Raw genomic sequence first — 20,155 nt, forward strand, 5'->3', positions numbered from 1 at the left:
TGTTTTCCCTTTTGATCCAGATATGCGTTTGAGACCTGGTGTGGGAAGGTTGCAAATAGCCCAGGGCAACTAAATCGGTGGGCCAAACCTACTGAGCCTGGGGGCCCTGCTGCTGCTGCTGCTGCTAAGTCACTTCAGTCGTGTCCAACTCTGTGTGACCCCATAGACGGAAGCCCACCAGGCTCCCCCATCCCTAGGATTCTCCAGGCAAGAACACTGGAGTGGGTTGCCATTTCCTTCTCCAATCTGAATGCCCTAGAGCCTATGATCTGCATCAAGAGAAGCATGGGACTGAAAAGCCAGTGCACTGCAATTACAGAGTAGCCCCTCCTCACTGCAAATAGAGAAGTCCTGAGCAGCAGTGAAGACCTAGTGCAGCCAAACTTTTTAAAAAATATTCTCCGAGAGAAACCAGTGAGGTCTCAGGGGAAGCAGGACATGGAAAAGATGAAAGTAGTCTGGGTCTGATTTCATGGAAGTCGTGGAGAGCGAAGGTACAGCCTGGTCTCTCAGGGAACTTGGTACATAAGTTGTGCCTCAAACGTGCCCCAACCCAAGGCTAGGGGGCTGGGATTTCACTCTCCCTCTAGCACCTTCCTCTCCTTCTTCAACTAACACCCAGCTGGTGTCTCCAAGCCCTTGTATTAGATCCTCCAAAGACAAAGAAAAGGTGACACTAGAAGCAAAAGAAACCAAAGCTCAGGAAAATGAAACCTCAGATCATGCCTAGATTTCTGCACCCAGTCTGCCATCTCCAGTATCATATCTGGAATGCTGTGAGTCTAAAGAACCCCATGGGTCTCTACAGGTAACATTTTTTTTAAATTTAGCTTTTAATTTATATGGGAGTATAGTTGATTTACAGTATTGTATTAATATTGGTTGTGTGGCAAATGAATTCCCTTATACATACACATGTATCCATTCTTTCTTAGATTCTTTTCCCACACAGGATATTGCAGACAATTGAGCAGAATTCCTGAGCTGTACAGTAGGTGTTTGGTGATTATCGACTAAATAAAGTAGTATACATATATTAATCTCAAACTCTCAATTTATTCCTCTCCCACATTTCCACTTTGGTAACTATAATTATTGTTTTGACAGAAGGAAGTGTCTAGGCACTTTTTGGATCAGGGTCGGTGTTTGTGAGAGTGGAGTGGCCAGGGAAAGCAAGCCTGAGAGACTCACTTGAGAGGATGCTAAATGTTGAAAAGGACCCAGCCATGCAAAATGTTGGGAGAAAAACTTTCTAGATGTGGGAAGTAGCCACTGCTAAGGACCAAGGTAACTGAGCTTAATAAACGGCTACCCTTCCGCTGCCAATCTTCCTTCCATGCTTGGAACCTGGCCTACAGGTCAACCACCATGACCTCGTCCCATACTTTGGCTGAAATTTACCAGCAATGAGCCATGTCAGCCTTCCCAGGAAGGGTGAACCTGGGGCTATCACGAAGCTGAATATTCTCTGGACTCAGGGAGGTGTACACAAACTGGTTATCACCAGAAGCATCAGGTGCCAGGGGACCACCAGTGCCTCTGACTATCTCCATGTACTTGTTCTCAGGAGTAGAAATGCCAAGGAACTGATAGAACAAAGAAACAATTATTTGCACTTGTTTCATCTTGCTCTGTGTGATCCCATGGACTTTTGACCACACGGTTCTCTACCCAAAAACTCTTTCCTCTTTTGCTTCCTCAAAGGTGGCTAGTGAATAACATCAGCCCCTGACTCTGAAGCCTGGTGGCTGGAACTCAACTCACAATCAGCTGGGATCCAAAGATGTCCAGCCTTGTCCTGTGTTTCTGTCCTTTTTCTCCAACCAGATTCATAAAGCAAAGGCCCTAAAAATATAAGGGTGATTGTAATTCTCTCAAGGCCTTTGAATCTCCAAGGTCTATTTTGAGCATCAAAGAGGGAACACATCCCCTGCATCCAGTTTCGTCTCTGACCTCAGCCTCCCTCAGCCAGGGGTTCCCTGAGCAAATATAAGGCTCTTATCTAAGTTGCCAGAAGGGTGAGAAGAGAATGCTTCTCGCTGTGAATGCAGGTTCATGTTATCCAGTCACCCAATGGTCTGTGTTGTGTGAATGAGGAGCAGGAGCTCTGGGGATTCTGAGTTGGGAGTGAGTCAGTCACCTCCTGCACGACTGCCTCCTGGGGTCACTACAGCTGGGGCTCCCCCACTGTGCCTGGAACCCAGAAGAAACAGTGCTGAATATTGCTTTCCAAGTGCTCCGTGGAGGCAGGTCTGCTGATAAATTCTGAATGAGACTTGAGGGGCAACGGGAAAGGAACTTCCACTCTGGTGCTTGCAGACATCTGAGAGCTCCCCAGCAGTCGATGCAATTGAACTTTCTCTCATCTTTCCCTTCCTGGAAGTCCTAGCCTGGGAACCAGAGTTCCTGGCTCCCAAGTCTTCATTAACTTACCTGCAATTTTAGAGTGAGTCATACGCCCCAGGGTTCAGTTTCCCACCTCTTGGATGCGGGACACTGGACTTGCTCCAGAATACTTGATCCAGACCTAAGCTCAGTGCCAATCAGTGGACAAGTGGTTCTGAGGTGCTTGTTGCTGAGGATGCTGAAGTTTCCTCTGGTTGGCAGGGGGCTGTAACTGTCTGGCGAGTTCATGGGTTCTGGGCTCAGGACTGGGAGTGGTAGACCACTTGGCACACAGCTGCTGTGACACCGAGGACATTAGAGAGGCCTTGTCCACTCCAACTTACCATCATTTGGGTTCTGTGGGATGAGATCAGGTACTTAAAATCAGAAGTTACCAATGGGGAAGCTTGTAGATTCCTCAGCAGAAACCCAAATTAGGGTTTCTGATGAGTCATCTTTCCTAAAAAACTCTGGGAACTAGATATACTAGGCATCTTGGACAAATTTTGTAGTATTTTAAATACTATTTAAAGTAGGTCATCTTTTGGATGACCTGCCATTTTCTCTGTGGCTTGGGATGATGCCCACAGTTAGAGTGGAATCAAAGGGCCCTTTGGGGAGGCTGTCCCTATCCCTCTGACTCATTTGCAGTGAGTACAGCTCTACCCCCTCCAGGAATTCCTCGAGCAGGAATTCCAGCAGGAAGGATGTGACCTCCAAGTTTAACAGGAAGACTCAGCTAGGTCTGGCCCTCAGGTAGGCACTATTCTTTTCCCAGTGCCTCTTCCTTCCCTCCTGGATCCTGTGAAAGCTCCCTACCTCCTGGTTACTGGGTTCTGAATTCCTCCTCCCTTCACTTGCAGATATCTACCCAGTCCCACTTGTGGCTCCCTCCCCACCCAGGCCCAATCTCTCACCTGAAGATGGCGCTAAAGAAGGGAAAAATAAGGAAGGGTCTTCCCAGTTCATTCTTTCTAAAAATGTCTGCATTCCTTCTGCTTCCGGACCCTGTCCTGAATCATCAAGATCTACAGCTAGATGACTCAGCTTAGGAGGGGAATGGAGATGCAGATGGGGGGTGGTGGTAAGGGTGTCAGGTGTGGGGGACGGTTTTCAGATGATAAGAGATGAGTTGGAGTAAGGAGCATGTGGTCCTCCAACCACTCACTCAATGCGGGCCTGCCTGAAGCTGCTATCTTGGGCTCCTCAGGGTATCACTAAGACAGAAACTTAATTCTATAAACTTCTTACTACAAAACGATTTCAAACATAAGAAATATAAGAAAGAAGAGTGTCATGAACCCTATATTTCATCATTCAGCATCAATAACAACAAAACTAAATCTTAGTCCCACAGGGTGTCATAGACTGGAACCTATGCAACGTCAAGGTGGTGGACAATGAGTTCCCGGTGAAGATATTCTTGACTTGCATCAGGTCCATCTCGTCTTGCTATGTTCTCACATGTGGTGGGGGAAGGGAATGAGGAAGAGGGAGAATAAGAGAGAAAGAGGGAGAGGCTAATCCCATCATGAGGGGCCACCATCAAAAACCCCATGTTAACTTTAATACCTCCCAAAGGCCCTACTTCCTACTACCATCACATTGGGAGTCAAGGGTGGACACAAATCACTCCATAGCATCTATGCAGATCTGTTTTTAAATCAAGACAGACTCTCATTTAATTCTCTTTTTACTCTTTATTCATTTTTCCTGAAGTATTTTAGGGACGAGATGAACATTTCACAAAATATACATAATGAGTATTTGGGGTAAAATGAAATGATGTGAAAAAAAATGCTCCTTTGTTCCCAATAAAATGAACATTTAATATCTGGTCCATGTGCAAATTTCCCTGATCCTCAAGAAGCAGTTGTCTTTCCACAGTTTATGGAGAGTATGTTCTCACATGTTGCACTTGGTTGTTCTTGAAGATGAAATAACTGTTCCTCTCCCAAGTTTAATGCCATTTGTTTGTTCAGAAACTGGGAGGAAGCAGGGTGGTTTGTCTTACAGAATGTCCCACTATTGGGTTTAGAGCAGGAGTCCATAATACCAGTACAGTGGGCCAGGACCAGTACCAGTCCTTGGTCTATTAAGAACCCGACCCCCACAGCAGGAGGTGAGCTGCAGGCCACTAAGTGAGGCTTCATCTGTATGATAGCTGCTCCCCATCACTCTCTCATCACCTCCAGAGGGGACAGTCTAGCTTGTTTTTCTGGAACTGTTTGTAGTTACATAACACATGCTGAATAGAATCAAAAATAGCATAAATATTGATGCTTATTTTCCTTTCTCAGTGCTCAGAATGGTGAGTTGGTGCCCTAGCAATCTATCACAGTGACAAATTAGATATTGCCTATTAACATTTGGACACATTTGGCCAGTTTAAAAATAAATATTGAAAAACTAAGATCATGGGATCCAGACCCATCCTTCATGGCAAATAGAAGGAAAAAAGGTGGAAGCAGTGACAGATTTCTTGATCTTAGCCTCTAAAACCACTGTGGATGGTGCCTGCAGCCATGAAATCAGAAGGCGTTTGCTTCTTGGCAGGAAAGCTATGACAAACATACAGTGTGCTGAGAGGCCAAAACATCATTCTGCCTAACAAACTGGTAGATGTTTGGCCTTTTCATTTGGATTGCTAAACTTTCTGTCCAGTCCCCACTGGTCTTGTAAGTCCCTCAGGTTTCTGGTCCTTCAAGATTCCCAAGATTATTTTGTGCATTTCTTTACCCAGTCCTGAAATCAGACAGCTCTTTAAGATTGTCTGATGGGAAATGTATTTGCTACATGCTAGACCTCAGAATAGTCATTGTTATAAAGTTGTCATAGCTTGTAGGCTTTACATTGGTCAGAGGAGGAATTACACATTTTCCATAAAAAGGAATATAAGTAGTTGGTACAAACTTATGATTTCAGTTCAAAATTTAAGAGAGCAGGGTTTTAATTAAACTTCTTTATGTTATGTGTGAACCTGTTTTCCTAGCCACTGAAAGGACTGATGCTAAACCTGAAACTCCAATACTTTGGCCACCTCATGCGACGAGTTGACTCACTGGAAAAGGAGGGATTGGGGGCGGGAGGAGACGGCGACGACAGAGAATGAGATGGCTGGATGGCATCATGGACTCGCTGGACATGAGTTTGAGTGAACTCCGGGAGCTGGTGACGGACAGGGAGGCCTGGCATGCTGTGATTCATGGGGTCGCAAAGAGTCAGACACGACTGAGTGACTGAACTGAACTGAACTGAAAGGCTTACTTCGGAACATTAGTTTTAATTATTGACTTGCTGTTACCTGTTAACAAACATATGATTCTGTCACAATAACAGAAGCAATATGAGTTGTTGAATATAGTTTCAGATTTCTTTCCTGTTTTTCTTTTGGTTTTCTTTGGTTTTGTTCTGGATGGGCAGTATTTTTGTTTTTCTTTAGAAGGTACTCCACTCCGAATGTAGAGTCATAAGTCTGAATTTTAAAACCACTAGAGTAATGTGTTATTTGAGCATGACTTTACTAGCGTGTGAGATGAGTGCAATTGTGCAGTAGAATGAGAATTCTTTGGCCTTGCCTTTCTTTGGGATTGGAATGAAAACTGACTTCTTCCAGTCCTGTGGCCACTGCTGAGTTTTCCAAATTTGCTGGCATATTGAGTGCAGCACTTTCACAGCATCATCTTTCAGGATTTGAAATACCTCAACTGGAATTCCATCACCTCCACTAGCTTTGTTCGTACTGATGCTCTCTAAGGCCCACTTGACTTCACATTCCAAGATGTCTGGCTCCACGTGAGTGAATGATAACGCCATCGTGATTATCTTGGTCGTGAAGATCTTTTTTGTACAGTTCCTCTGTATATTCTTGCCACCTCTTCTTAATATCTTCTGCTTCTCTTAGGTCCATACCATTTCTGTCCTTAATCGAGCCCATCTTTGCATGAAATGTTCCCTTCGTGTCTCTAATTTTCTTGAAGAGATCTCTTGGTTTTCCTATTCTGTTGTTTTCCTCTATTTCTTTGCATTGATTGCTAAGAAAGGCTTTCTTATCTCTCCTTGTTATTCTTTGGAACTCTGCATTCAGATGCTTATATCTTTCCTTTTCTCCTTTGCTTTTCGCCTCTCTTCTTTTCACAGCTATTTGTAAGGCCTCCTCAGACAGCCATTTTGATTTTCTGCATTTCTTTTCCATGGGGATGGTCTTGGTCCTTGTCTCCTGTACAATGTCACGAACCTCCGTCCATAGTTCATCAGGCACTCTATCTATCAGATCTAGTCCCTTAAATCTATTTCTCACTTCCACTGTATAATCATAAGGGATTTGATTTAGGTCATATCTGAATGGTCTAGTGGTTTTCCCTACTTTCTTCAATTTAAGTCTGAATTTGGCAATAAGGAGTTCATGATCTGAGCCACAGTCAGCTCCTGGTCTTGTTTTCACTAACTGTGTAGAGTTTCTCGATCTTTGACTGCAAAGAATATAATCCATCTGATTTCGGTGTTGACCATCTGGTGATGTCCATGTATAGAGTCTTCTCTTGTGTTCTTGGAAAAGGGTGTTTGCTATGACCAGTGCATTCTTTCGGCAAAACTCTAGCAGACTTTGCCCAGCTTCATTCCGTATTCCAAGGCCAAATTTGCCTGTTACTCCAGGTGTGCCAAAGAATGCTCAAACTACTGCACAATTGCACTCATCTCACACGCTAGTAAAGTCATGCTCAAAATTCTCCAATCCAGGCTTCAGCAATATGTGAACCGTGAACTTGCAGAGGTTCAAGTAGGTTTTAGAAAAGGCAGATTCACCAAAGATCAAATTGCCAATATCCGCTGGATCATGGAGAAAGCAAGAGAGTTCCAGAAAAACATCTATTTCGGCTTCATTGACTATGCCAAAGCCTTTGACTGTGTGGATCACAATAAACTGTGGAAAATTCTGAAAGAGATGGGAATACCAGACCACCTGACCTGCCTCTTGAGAAACCTGTATGCAGGTCAGGAAGCAGCAGTTAGAACTGGACATGGAACAACAAACTGGTTCCAAATAGGAAAAGGAGTACATCAAGGTTGTATATTGTCACCCTGCTTATTTAACTTATATGCAGAGTACATCATGAGGAACGCTGGGCTGGAAGAAGAACAAGCTGGAATCAAGATTGCTGGGAGAAATATCAATAACCTCAGGTATGCAGATGACACCACCCTTATGGCAGAAAGTGAAGAGGAACTAAAAAGCCTCTTGATGAAAGTGAAAGAGGAGAGTGAAAAGGTTGCCTTGAAGCTCAACATTCAGAAAACAAAGATCATGGCATCTGGTCCCATCACTTCATGGGAAATAGATGGGGAAACAGTGGAAACAGTGTCAGACTTTATTTTTGGGGGCTCCAAAATCACTGCGGATATTGTTTGCAGCTTTGAAATTAAAAGACGCTTACTCCTTGGAAGGAAAGTTATGATCAACCTAGATAGTATATTAAAAAGGAGAGACATTACGTTGCCAACAAAGGTCCGTCTAGTCAAGGTTAGTGTTTTTCCAGTGGTCATGTATGGATGTGTGAGCTGGACTGTGAAGAAAGCTGATCGCCGAAGAATTGATGCTTTTGAACTGTGGTGCTGGAGAAGACTCTTGAGAGTCCGTTGGACTGCAAGGAGATCCAACCAGTCCATTCTAAAGGAGATCAATCCTGGGTGTTCATTGGAAGGACTGATGCTAAAGCTGAAGCTCCAATACTTTGGCCACCTCATGTGATGAGTTGACTCACTGGAAAAGACTCTGATGCTGGGAAGGATTGGGGGCAGGAGGAGAAAGGGACGACAGAGAATGAGATGGCTGGATGGCTTCACTGACTCGACAGACATGAGTTTGAGTGAACTCTGGGAGTTGGTGATGGACAGGGCAGCCTTGCCTGTTGTGATTCACGGGGTTGCAAAGAGTCAGACACGACTTATCGGCTGAACTGAACTGAACTGAATGTGTTCTTACGGGCAGCTAGTCAGCAACTTGATGCAATTAGATTTATCAGTTTTGTTCTCTATTTGTTCAGTTCGATTCAGTCTTTCAGTCGTGTCCATCTCTTTGCAATGCCTTGGACTGAAGCATGCCAGGCTTCCCTATCCGTCACCAACTCCTGGATCTTGCTCAAGCTCATGTCCATCGACCTGGTGATGCCATCCAACCATCTCATCCTCTGTCTTCCCCTTCTCCTCTTGTCTTCATTTATTCCTAATATTGTCTTTTCCAATGAGTCAGTTCTTCCCATCAGGAAAGCTAATAATTTGAGCTTCAACTTCAGCATCAGTCCTTCCAGTGAATATTCAGGACTGATTTCCTTTAGGAAGGACTGGGTTGATCTCCTTGCAGTCCAAGGGACTCTCACGAGTCTTCTCCAACACCATATTTCAAAGGGCATGTATGTGAGTCATTTGTCAGTGACATCATATTCCCCCTGTTGGGATTTAACCACCAAAACTGAATTTAAACAATATGCAAAAATGAGGATTAAGACACAATGCCCCATCTACATACACTTGGCCACAGGAGAGGCTCCTGTTATATTCGAGGGACAGGCCTGGATAGATCTCATGCAGGAGTACACCCTGGGAGTCCTGGATGAGTCATTAAACACTATCGTCTTTACTTTGGCTGCCACAGCTGTTTTGTCTTCTTTGATTGGGAAGACATTTCAAAAAAAAATTTTTTTTTTTGGTATGTTTGGTTTGGCAGACAAAACTTTTCATGACATAGACCCTATGTGGAAATTATATCAGAAATATATCCATTTATCTTCAGCAGTTAAATTCGTTGGTTTGTATGTCCCTGATGATCTTTCTTTATAAATAGAAAGGAAAGAAACATGTTTAGTATGCATTCGGCCTCTTTGTATATCAACCAACTTGAATTAAGTTCCTCTCTGTCCACACTGCACTCCCAACTCTAGGCCAGAAATAAAAACCTGCAGAGACTGAAGGCTGATTCTAGCACATCGCTGTGGAGATTTTGTTCCCAGATTTTTCAGGAAAAGAAAATTAGTTGCTAACATTAAAATCAGTAGATTGTACATAAATATGCACTCTTCTGACATCTCTTGAAACCATGGCCAACTGGCCTGCTATCCCGCATGGTTGAAGTGGAGGAAAGGCTGCTCCCAGTGGTAAGGCCTGTGCTGCCCAGGGTTCAACATGACCACCTAGTCCTAGTATCATATCTCTTGCCTCCTGGGGCCATGAGTTTGTGAGAACTAGACTGCTAGCTCTCTTAAGATAAAGACTACTTTTATCTTGATCAACTTTGACTTTGAAGCCTTTAACCCAGAACCCAGCACAGAGTTCTTCCTTGTATGTTTGTTGGATGATATAAAATATCTTGTGGATGCATATGACATTTCTTCTAATACTGAAACCATGAAATTGAAATACTGCTCTGCCCAAAATCTTTGATGCAGACTGGCATCATAGGTGCCCCTGATCTCTATCATTAGACCCACTACCTAAAGCCATACTAAAGTAGTATGTCCCTGGGCTGTCCCTGAAGCATTCACTTTGTCATTTGACAACTTATCCTCCTAGCAATCTCCTCTCCAACGAAGACAGCAATGCATATCTCATGAAGTGGCTAGGAAGATGACATGAAACCAAGAATGTCAAGCATGGTGCCTAGTATCCATTTTTATGATATTCTTAGCAGTTTTTTCTCCAAGTAGGCAAAGTCCTCCATCTTCTTAGATGTCCATGCAGATCAGTTTGATTTTCCAGCCAAGCTTCAGGGAAGAGATTACAGGTCAATTCTCTGTATTCTGAGAAGCTTCAAAGTCCACTCACCAAGGACACTGATGAAGGTAAAGATTTTATCAAGAGGTTTGTGGCTTTTTCCATATCTTTTAGTGGCCTAAAGGGGAAAACTAAAGCATGTCAGAGCATATATACCTAGGGGCTTCCGGTCACCAATACATGCTAAGAACCCAAACTTCCCTGAGTACTTGGAGCCAGGAAAGAAGCATGAAGTGGCTTGTGCTCCTCGGGCTGGTGGCCTTCTCAGAGTGCATAGTCAAGTAAGTATGGGGACTATAAGCTGCATCATATTCCTTTCTCAGATTTTTCCTTTCATCTGATTATTCTTCCACCCATCAAGTGTAGAGGGAATGGAATAGATCCCTGACAGTCTTAACGTTCAACTCTTACTTATTGATAAGTACCTTGCTATCGGAACTGTGGATCCCAAGGGTCTTGGTGTACATTTGCATAGTTGCACAACTCTTGGGGTCCAATCATCTGATGACCTATTGAAAATAGAACTCCTTGCAACTGTTCAGTGCAGTCTGTGCAGATGTAGGTGTGGTTCTGTGGAATAGCACTTTTCTACCTTTTATTCACCATGTCCTCTCTGTTCCCGCTCTGCTTCTGTGTGTACGTGTCTATGTCTGCATCTCAGTATCACTATCATTTGTCTCTCCATCTCTTTGGAAGTCTCTGTGAGTGTATTTCTCTCTGTGCTGTTTTCTTTTAATTTTTCATTTGACTCTTCCTTCCTTCTCAATCCTCTAAATTTTCCTAACTTGTTCCCTATCTCCTTAATTCTTCTATGAAGTCTCACTTCTCTTTCAACTTGGAGAAAGATACACTGTTTCATATATACTGTTTCATATCTGAAAAGCATTGTGACCACAGCCAACTCAGAAACCTCTTTCATTTCAAACTGCTCCCTTGTAAAAGAGGATAAGAGTCCCCGCTTCTTCCTCCTTCCCTGAGCTTCTTTGAGAAGGATGCCATGGGATGGTAACAGCAATGCTAATGGCTGTCATTGTTGAGGCTTCCTATTTATCAGGGACCTTATGCCCATCACTTCACTTATCCCCAAGATAATCTATTTGGATGGTTTGTATTGTTACATTGACCATTTTACCGAAGGGGAGACTAGACCCCACACAGTCATATGGATTACCCAAGATGGCACAACAGAACCTGTATTCAGACCTATGTCTTTGCCATGGTATATGCATAAAATTCTGATAATAAGGTGACTCATAAAAATGATTGGAAAATACACAGTCCCATTACAATGACAGTTATACCTTAACACTGACAGCTAATTGTAGCTTCTTTGTTTTCTTTGTCAAATGGTGGGTGAAAGAATACCTCTAGCAAAAGTGAAGACCATGAGAAAAACCTACAGTGAAAAAAACATGCTGAACAGTTTCCTGAAGGAACATGCTTACAGAGTGTCCCAGATATCTTCTCGTGGCTCAAAAATAACAATCCACCCTCTGAGGAACATCATGGATGTGAGTGTTTTGGGCATGGTGCTCCACAGCACCCTGTGGTGCTCTAGCCTAGCACTGGGGCTCATCTGGAGATGCCACGTGGGATGTTGGGGTTGGAACTCCTGCAGGAGGCAGAAACCCTGGAAAATAGGGGCCCCACCCAGAGGAGAAGGCACTCTCATCCTCATATCTTGGTCTTTGTGACTGGACCAGGCAATTACCAGGTGGCAGGTAAACATTCATCTCTGCGTCAATGATGTGTCATTAGTTTGAGGGAGATTGTTTCTTCTGAACTAAGTGAGCCACTCAGTTACAGATGAAGTGTGAACCATCACTTATCAAAAGGTAGAACCAACTGCAAACAATTGTGAATCCCCAGGCAGAGGAATTCAGTTTCCACAGATGCAAGAACCACAGCAGCAAAAAGTTACTGAGCCCGAATTCTGTGTAAGGCCATAAGACTAACACTGTGGTTTCTGTTTTTAGATTAGAAAAAGGGCTTATTTTGTCTTCAAGGATGCCCATACCAGCCTGAGAGATAGGCAAAGAGTAAATACATGTCATGAAAGGGTTACCTGTGTGGTGTTGATTAAATGTGGTCTGAGTATAGAGGGAACTGGCTGACGTTGACCAAGAAGGACTTCCTGGAGAAGGGGCTGCTGAGTCTGGGTATGAGTAGACTATAGAATTTCTCAAATGAAGGTACCAGGACTTCTGTGGGTGTCCAGTGGTCATGGAGGTCCAGGGGTTATGACTCTGGGCTTCCAATGCTTTCAACGCCTGGTCATAAAGTCAATATCCTGCATACCATGTAGCACAGGAAAAAAATATCAAATGCAGACACCTCTGTGACCAAAGTCTGTGAGATCATGGTGGTTGGAAAGTGATCCCAAGAGATATGTGACACCCTGAGGGAGGCAGCAGTGTGGGAATAGAAGGTAGCCAGTTCTGCACTAATCCACTCCCTCTTCCCCTGTAGATGCTCTACGTGGGTAACATCACCATTGGAACACCCCCTCAGGAATTCCAGGTTGTCTTTGACACAGGCTCATCTGAGTTGTGGGTGCCCTCCATCTTTTGCAACAGCACAGCCTGTTGTGAGTACAGACACCCCCTACCCGGGCCATGTTTCACTTGCCCTGCTGGCCTGTTTCCACCCTTGGCCCCTGATGACATTCATCTCTTGTATCTGCAGCTACACAAGTTAGGTTCAGACATCTTGAGTCTTCCACCTTCCGGCCTACCCAAAAGACCTTCAGCATCACCTATGGATCTGGGAGCATGAAGGGATTTCTTGCTTATGACACCGTTCGGGTAACGTGTAAACAGAAACTGAGTCAGGACTGGCTAAGGAGTGACCACTGCTTGCAAAACAGATGCAGGACCACCTGGTAGGACCCTTCCTAGCCTGACTCCATAGATATTGGTCATCTTACCCACAGGATCATGTCCCTGGGGAGGCAGTGCCCATGGTGACACACAAGCAAACAGATTAGCTAACCCAGAGAGAGGCTTGAGGTGTGGACTTGCAGCTCTTCTGCCCATGAGCAGTTCAAGGTTCATTTTTCTGGGAGCGAGAAGAGGGGGAAAAAAGCACCCACTTTTATACTCTGAGATACTGTTCCAGGCACTTTCAGGTAATAACTGGTTTAATCCTTCAAGAACCCAACACAGCAGGTGGTCTGATTAGCTCATGAGCCATATGAGGAAACTGAAGTGCAGACAGCAAGGGCCTTGCTGAGGTCACACACGTGGTAAGTGGTGGAGCTGGACTGGCTTTTCAGAACTGTAGTTGTTCTGGGGTGTTTTGGGACAGGATAAAACTGATCTGGGGACTCTGGGCACAGTCAAGGGCTTCAGATATCCAGAGTGGGAAACTGGAGGTCTGAGATGTCAGAGGGCCTGAAAAATGAGTTCTCACTCTAGAGGGCCCTTGAGAGTCTAGTAAACCTATGGCCTGCCTCCTCAAAGCACTTGAGTAGTTCCCTCTCTCTCTTTCTCTCTCATACACATTCACACAGATACACATATATCCCCAAAAGTGAATTCCCCAGGCAGTAATTGCTAGAACCCGGCAAGAAAGATTGTGTTTTCAACTTCTGTCTTTCTGGACAGACGCAGAATCCACAGTACCTTACAGAGAATGCAGTCCATTCCTGTCATTAGGTCATAGAGATGCCAGGGAAGGCTATCTTGCTCTAGATCGTTTTGTCCACAAGGGGGCACCAATGGGACCTGGCCTGACTCTGGCTTGCCCCACCTGTACAGAAGTCACGAGGCCAATTTGACTCCCTCAGGTGGTGTTTTTCAGAGGGGCAGATGTTTTAAAATTCACAGCCTCTCTCAAATGGAACCCAAATTCCCCTCCCAGCTTTGTCTAACCGTCTGAGGTCCACCAAAGACACAGCCCAGCCTCAATTCTTCTCTGAGGATCTAACGGCAATGCACCCTAACCCATTCCTAGCCCCATATCACGTATCTGTAAGTGCTAACACTCTTCTCTCCCACAGATTGGGGACCTTGTAAGTACTGATCAGGAATTCGGACTAAGCGTGGCAGAATACGGGTTTGAGGGTATACCTTTTGATGGCGTCTTGGGCTTGAACTACGCTGACATGTCCTCCATAGGAGCCATCCCCATCTTTGACAACCTAAAGAACCAAGGTGCCATTTCTGAGCCTGTTTTTGCCTTCTACTTGAGCAAGTAAGTCTGAGATGGACAGTTCTTTTCTCCAAATTAGCTGTAAGGTGCTTTCAGTTCCATGAAAATTATAGAACACTTGATAAGTATCTTGAGAGATAACCTAACCCAGGAAAGCTATGACCCAAGAGCCCTACCTGGCTTCACCACTGGCTTTTATGAAGAAAGTTTTATTGGAACACAACCCTGCTCCTTGGCTGAAGACCAGTAACTTGGTCTACTGGGGGTGAGTGATAAGGAAGCAAATGGAAGGCAACAGGAAACCTGTTGGTGGTTAAGGCAATAGGATTTGCTTATGAATTTGATAAGGAAGGAAGAAGAAGGATGGTGGATAACTTTCCTTCCTCATTAGTATTTCACTGGAAGCCCAGGACCAGCTACCCAATTTGTAGGAGCCAGTGAAAAATGAATGTGTGGGACACAAAACAAAAGTGTGGGACCCCGTGTTCAATAAATATTAGTCATTTCAAGACAGTGAGAGCTGAGATCGGGCCCCTTCTGAGTGTGGGGCCATTTGGACAGTAGATATCACAGGCCAGCAAAGCCAACTCTGGGTGACCTGAACCCACACGCTTGGCACTCCCAGGCCTTGATTTCCTGAAAAATGACAAGCTGGACATGGGGAAAGTAAAAATGCTTCAGCACCCTGTCCTCTGAAGGTATCTAAGCATTCATGTAGCAGGAGGTCCAGGGCACCTTCAGAAGACATAGTAGGTGGAGCTTAGCCAGGTGACTCAGCTTCTAACCTCCTGTGTGCCACTCATTAGCCTGTAACTGACCTCAGTCTGGATGTCAGTCGCTCCTAGCCTCGATTTCCACATCTGTACATGGGGAACTTATTAGGGCCTTGATGGGTGGACAAACACAGCTCTTAGACAGTGCTGTTGTTATTGTCCTCCAAGGATCCCCCCTCTCCTCTCTCTACACATGCAGGGCGAAGGGCAGTGTGGTGATGTTTGGTGGGGTGGATAAATCCTACTACCAGGGAACGCTCAACTGGGTGCCATTGATCCATGCGGGTGACTGGAGTGTACACATGGATCGGTAAGCCTCTCCCTCTGAGGGTCAGCCCAGGTGATGCTCCCGCTACTGTACATGGGCACAGGCAGACACACACAAATGCATTCTCAGAAACATAGTTACACAGACATACACCACCCATAAGGACCGAGACAGACACACAGACACATGGAAGCACACAAGCAGACATATAAACAGAGACACATATAAACATGCACAGCTAGTCACAGACACCCAAACACACACAGAGACACACACAAACACACATACAAACAGACACACAAGAACATGATATGCAAACAACCCATGGGTTCCTTACCTCCAGGCCTCCTGACCAGGGCTCTGACCAGGGTCCTGAAAGGGTCCAGGGAGGTCTGTGCCCCTGGGAGAGGGCTGCACCCACTGCCCTGTGAGGTGGGAGCATGGTTAACGGACTCTACAGTGTGGTGAACAGAGGACCAGGGAGGATTTCTCCAGCCTGAACAGAGCTGTGATAAGATGACCAACTCTCCAGGGCTCCCTGGGACCAAGGAAGTTCTCAGTACAGATAAATGTCAGTTATAAAACAGGGACAGTCCTGAGAAAACAGGGAGAACTGGTCTCCTTAGGGAGAAGCTACCCAGCAGTGGAGAGAGGTTGGCTTCAGTCTTAAGACATGAAAGCAACTAATAAAAAAGACACCCCATGTACCTGGGCACACAGTAGGGCAGGGGCTATAACAGAGAATCAGGAAGGTGGGATCCAGGAGTGACCTGAGGACCAGAGGCATAATTGATAGGATTCTGTGTGATACCCTCAGACAAAAGCTGACCTGTCCTTTGGAGTTTCCATGGGCTAGTCATGTATTTCCTGGCCAGGGACTGAGGGTCTGAGCTGGTTGTAGGAGCAGTGCTGGGAGACACCCTCTCCAGAGGAGCCCCTCTCTCCCACCACTATGAGGATCTGCCGCCCTGGCTAATCTCCACCTTCACTCTGCGGCTGACCCGTTATTTGTCCTCCCCCCCCCCCCCCACATACAGCTCTCTGGATGTTTCTCGTTCATTATTTTCACAGTCTTCATTCACTCATTCAGCAGACAAGCATTGTGCATCCACTGTGTGCCAGGCACTTTAGGGAGGCAACAAGAATAAAACTTGCCCTCACATCTAAAAAGACAGATGCACAAGCAATGACCCACACACACACAATGAATTGTGAGTTTGGTGCATGCTGGACATGAGGAAGGGCCTACAGAGAGTAACCAAGACAGGGGACCGACAAACACCGGGGGAAAGACTCCCCTGAATCCGTGACAATCAAGCTGGAATCTGGGAGAGGAGAGGAAATTAGCTAGTCAAAGGGGAGGGGGCTCTTCTAGGAAGGAAGGCCAGCTTGTGTCAAGGTACAAAATAGCCTGGTGTATTCAAGTACTGCATTAGAGGATGTCAAGGAAGGTGTAGTGTCGAGAGCAAAGGAAAGAGGGCCAGAGACAAAGGGCTGTTTAGGGGACAGTCAGGAAGGGGGAAGCTCTGGGGAGACTCAGAGTGACCTTGATGCCTACTTTTTCCACTGTCCATAAGCATCTCCATGAAAAGAAAGGTTATTGCTTGTTCTGGCGGCTGCGAGGCTCTTGTGGACACTGGGACATCACTGATCCTTGGCCCAACAAGACTGGTCAATAACATCCAGAAGCTCATCGGTGCCACCCCACGGGGTTCCGAGGTGATTGGTCATGCCCCAGGGTCACTGTCAGTCCCCACACAAACAAGGATCTCCAGGGCCAACCTCTCTCCCTCTCTCTAACAGCACTACGTTTCATGTTTTGCGGTCAATACCCTGCCCTCTATTATCTTCACCATCAACGGCATCAACTACCCAGTGCCAGCTCGAGCCTACATCCTCAAGGTGAGGGGACAACCCTCAAGGGTGGTTCTCAAATAGGAACTTGAAATAACCCTTGGCCTGCTGCTGGGAGGAGGGCGCCCTCTGCAGGTCATGTCACACCACTGCAGATGCTGCTGAGCCCCTGAGCCCCTGAGCCCCTGTGGCTGGGCCAGAACCTGCCACAAGACCAACCACTTGAAAGTAAAGGGCAGGCTGTGACATTGATCATCCTTAAATACATGTGGAGTTGCCACACCATGCTGGCATGGTGGAGGTACAAGAAGAAGGGAACACTAAGGACCTCAGTCCTCAAAGTGTTTCAGTTCAATTTGAACTCTCAGTTGCAAGAACAAGGAAAGTCAGCTCTAGCAGTACCTGAAATAGGCCATGTTACAAGGAGAATGGCTTGGGACAGTCCCAGTGTGATGTCCCACCATAGGGATTAATAGTCTCCCTTCCCTTCTCAATGTTTTCCTGGTTTGGATGATAAGTTACATTGTCAACCTACTTCTCAGCTGCATCTTCCCCTTGCTCTGGCCAGGTGCCCCCTTTATGAGTTGGGGTACCTGACCCCTCTGTGGGGAGGTTGGATAATAAGGTGAATAAAGGGTGCACAGTGACTGCTCAGCCCTGGCCCAGGGTGGAGGCTTCATGTCAGCTCCCTGCGGGAGTTCAGAGCAGGCTGATGGGCTCAAAGAAGGCTTTGAGGAAGAGATGGAATTTCAGAAATTCTAAAACCACTTATGAAGCCATATGGAGGGTTGCTTGGTTCTAGGCAAAACTTCCCTGGATTCCATGCAAATGGCATTCCAAGGTGCTCTGCACTGGGGCACTGGGGACTTACTAGGGGTGATGAGGGCTACGGACTGACTGGTGGGGATGGGGAACCAGAGTATGTTACCGAACAAGCCTGGAGTGGCCAAAGAGGGTGAGTGTGGGCCAAAGGAGACTTCCCAGAGTTCCTGAGTTAAGTCTTCAAGAATGTGTTGTGGGCCCTGCTCTGTTTAAGATGGATAACCCACAATGAGTTACTGTGTAGCACAGGGAACTCCGCTCAGTATTATGACAGCCTGGAAGAAGGGGTATCTTTGGGACCAGGTTACCTGGATACATATGGTTGAGTCCATTTACTGTCCACCTGAAACTCAGAATATTGTTAATCAGCTATACTCCAATAAAAAATAAAGGTTTTTAATAAAGTACGGATTTGGGGACGGAGGAGAAGAAACAGCAATCTGTAGAGAAAACAAGGAGCAGGAGTCAGAAGGAAAGAAACAGGGACTGAGGGGAACTTGGACACTCGTGTTCTGTTTTTAAAAATTAGACTGAAGTGTGGCTAATGTTCAGTGTTGCTGTAAGTTCTGCTGCACAGCAATGTGACTCTGTTATACACATAAAAAGTATATTTTTTTCTTATTCTTTTTCATGTGGTTTACCTCTGGATATTGAATATAGTTCCTTACGCTCTACAGTAGGGCTTTGTTGTTTTCATTCCTCTGTTTCCCCAACTCCCAGTCCTCCACTCACCACACCCTTCCTCACGGCAACCTCATGTCTTGGCCCTTTTTGGTTTTGCATGAACTCTCACATCCCCTGCTGCTGAGAAAACCCCTTGATACTTACCAAAAGAGGGAAATAAAACCAAGAATTGTGCTGGGTCTGGATTTGGTGGGAGTCGCAGGTAAGGGCTCATGCTGACTGGTGTGTGTCTCTGACTTTCCCAGGATTCTAGAGGTCACTGCTATACCACCTTTAAAGCGAACACAGAGAGTACATCTACAGAGACGTGGATCTTGGGTGACGTCTTCCTGAGGCGGTATTTCTCGGTCTTTGATCAAGGAAATGACAGGATTGGCCTGGCACGGGCAGTGTAAATGCTTGGAGTGGTTCAGGAATCAGTAAGGCCAATCCTAACACACACTCACTCACACTTAGGGCACTCCTGCCCAGGATGCTGGTGAACTGTATTTGGTGGTCTGCACACCCTATTCTCAATTAAAAATAAAGGGTTTCACTCTTAATGGCGCTGAGACAAATGGGTGCCTCTGTTTGAGTCTGGGAGGTGTACAATGATCGGGAAGGATCTAGAATAAAGTCTGAATCACGGTTGAGAGGAGAACACTCCAACTGGATTCACGGAAAGTGGAGACTCATTGAAATGATTCTGGGAATCCAGGACACAAGAATCAGAGCAAATACAAAGATCTCAGTGACTGGACCCAAGAAATCAGAAGTCATCAGTTCTCTCTCTCTCACCCTTGCTCTTTCCCTTCCCTCCTCTTTGATGGTCTTAGCCTGACAAATTTCTTCCTTAAGGCTTCTACACCTACTAAGGGAGTTAGCTAACTGCCTTGGGCTTTATTTATTTATATTTTTAGATCACTTTATTATTTTTTTCAATTTATTTATTTTAATTGGAGGCTAATTACTTTACATTATTGTATTGGTTTTGCCATACATTGACATGAATCTGCCCCAGGTGTACATGTGTTCCCCATCTTGAACCCCCCTCCCATCTCCATCCCCATCCCATCCCTCTGGGTCATCCCACTGCACCAGCCCCGAGCACCCTGTATCATGCATCAAACCTGGACTGGCGATTCGTTTCACATATGATAGTATACATGTTTCAATGCCATTCTCCCAAATCATCCCACCCTCGCCCTCTCCCACAGAGTCCAAAAGACCGTTCTATACATCTGTGTCTCTTTTGCTGCCCCACATACAGGTTTGTCGTTATCATCTTTCTAAATTCCATATATATGCGTTAATATACTGTATTGGTATTTTTCTTTCTGGTTTACTTCACTGTATAATAGGCTCCAGTTTTATCCACCTCATTAGAACTGATTCAAATGTATTCTTTTTAATGGTTGAGTAATACTCCATTGTGTAAATGTACCACAGCTTTCATATCCATTCGTCTGCA

At 45.4% G+C, this 20,155-nt stretch overlaps 1 protein-coding gene across 1 annotated transcript; it reads left to right on the forward strand.

Annotated features, from left to right (window-relative positions):
* The first annotated feature begins 10,332 nt into the window (after positions 1-10,332).
* On the forward strand, positions 10,333-19,100 carry LOC129548456 (pregnancy-associated glycoprotein 1-like). Its single transcript, XM_055414978.2, has 9 exons — positions 10,333-10,433; positions 11,513-11,663; positions 12,622-12,739; positions 12,838-12,956; positions 14,153-14,346; positions 15,277-15,387; positions 16,923-17,064; positions 17,149-17,247; positions 18,951-19,100. The coding sequence occupies exons 1-9, from the start codon at positions 10,333-10,335 to the stop codon at positions 19,098-19,100; spliced, it is 1,185 nt and encodes a 394-aa protein (XP_055270953.2).
* The last annotated feature ends 1,055 nt before the right edge of the window (positions 19,101-20,155 follow it).

Source organism: Moschus berezovskii, chromosome 25, assembly GCF_049115385.1.
Source record: "Moschus berezovskii isolate FMDL1 chromosome 25, NW_MosBer_1.0, whole genome shotgun sequence".
Taxonomy (NCBI): Eukaryota; Metazoa; Chordata; class Mammalia; order Artiodactyla; family Moschidae; genus Moschus; species Moschus berezovskii.

Coding starts and splice junctions, on each gene's coding strand:
- LOC129548456 (XM_055414978.2), top strand. CDS start 10,333: ATGCTAAGAACCCAAACTTCCCTGAGTACTTGGAGCCAGGAAAGAAGC. Junction 10,434..11,512: donor TTCTCAGAGTGCATAGTCAA/GTAAGTATGGGG, acceptor GGTGGGTGAAAG/AATACCTCTAGCAAAAGTGA. Junction 17,248..18,950: donor CTCGAGCCTACATCCTCAAG/GTGAGGGGACAA, acceptor TGACTTTCCCAG/GATTCTAGAGGTCACTGCTA.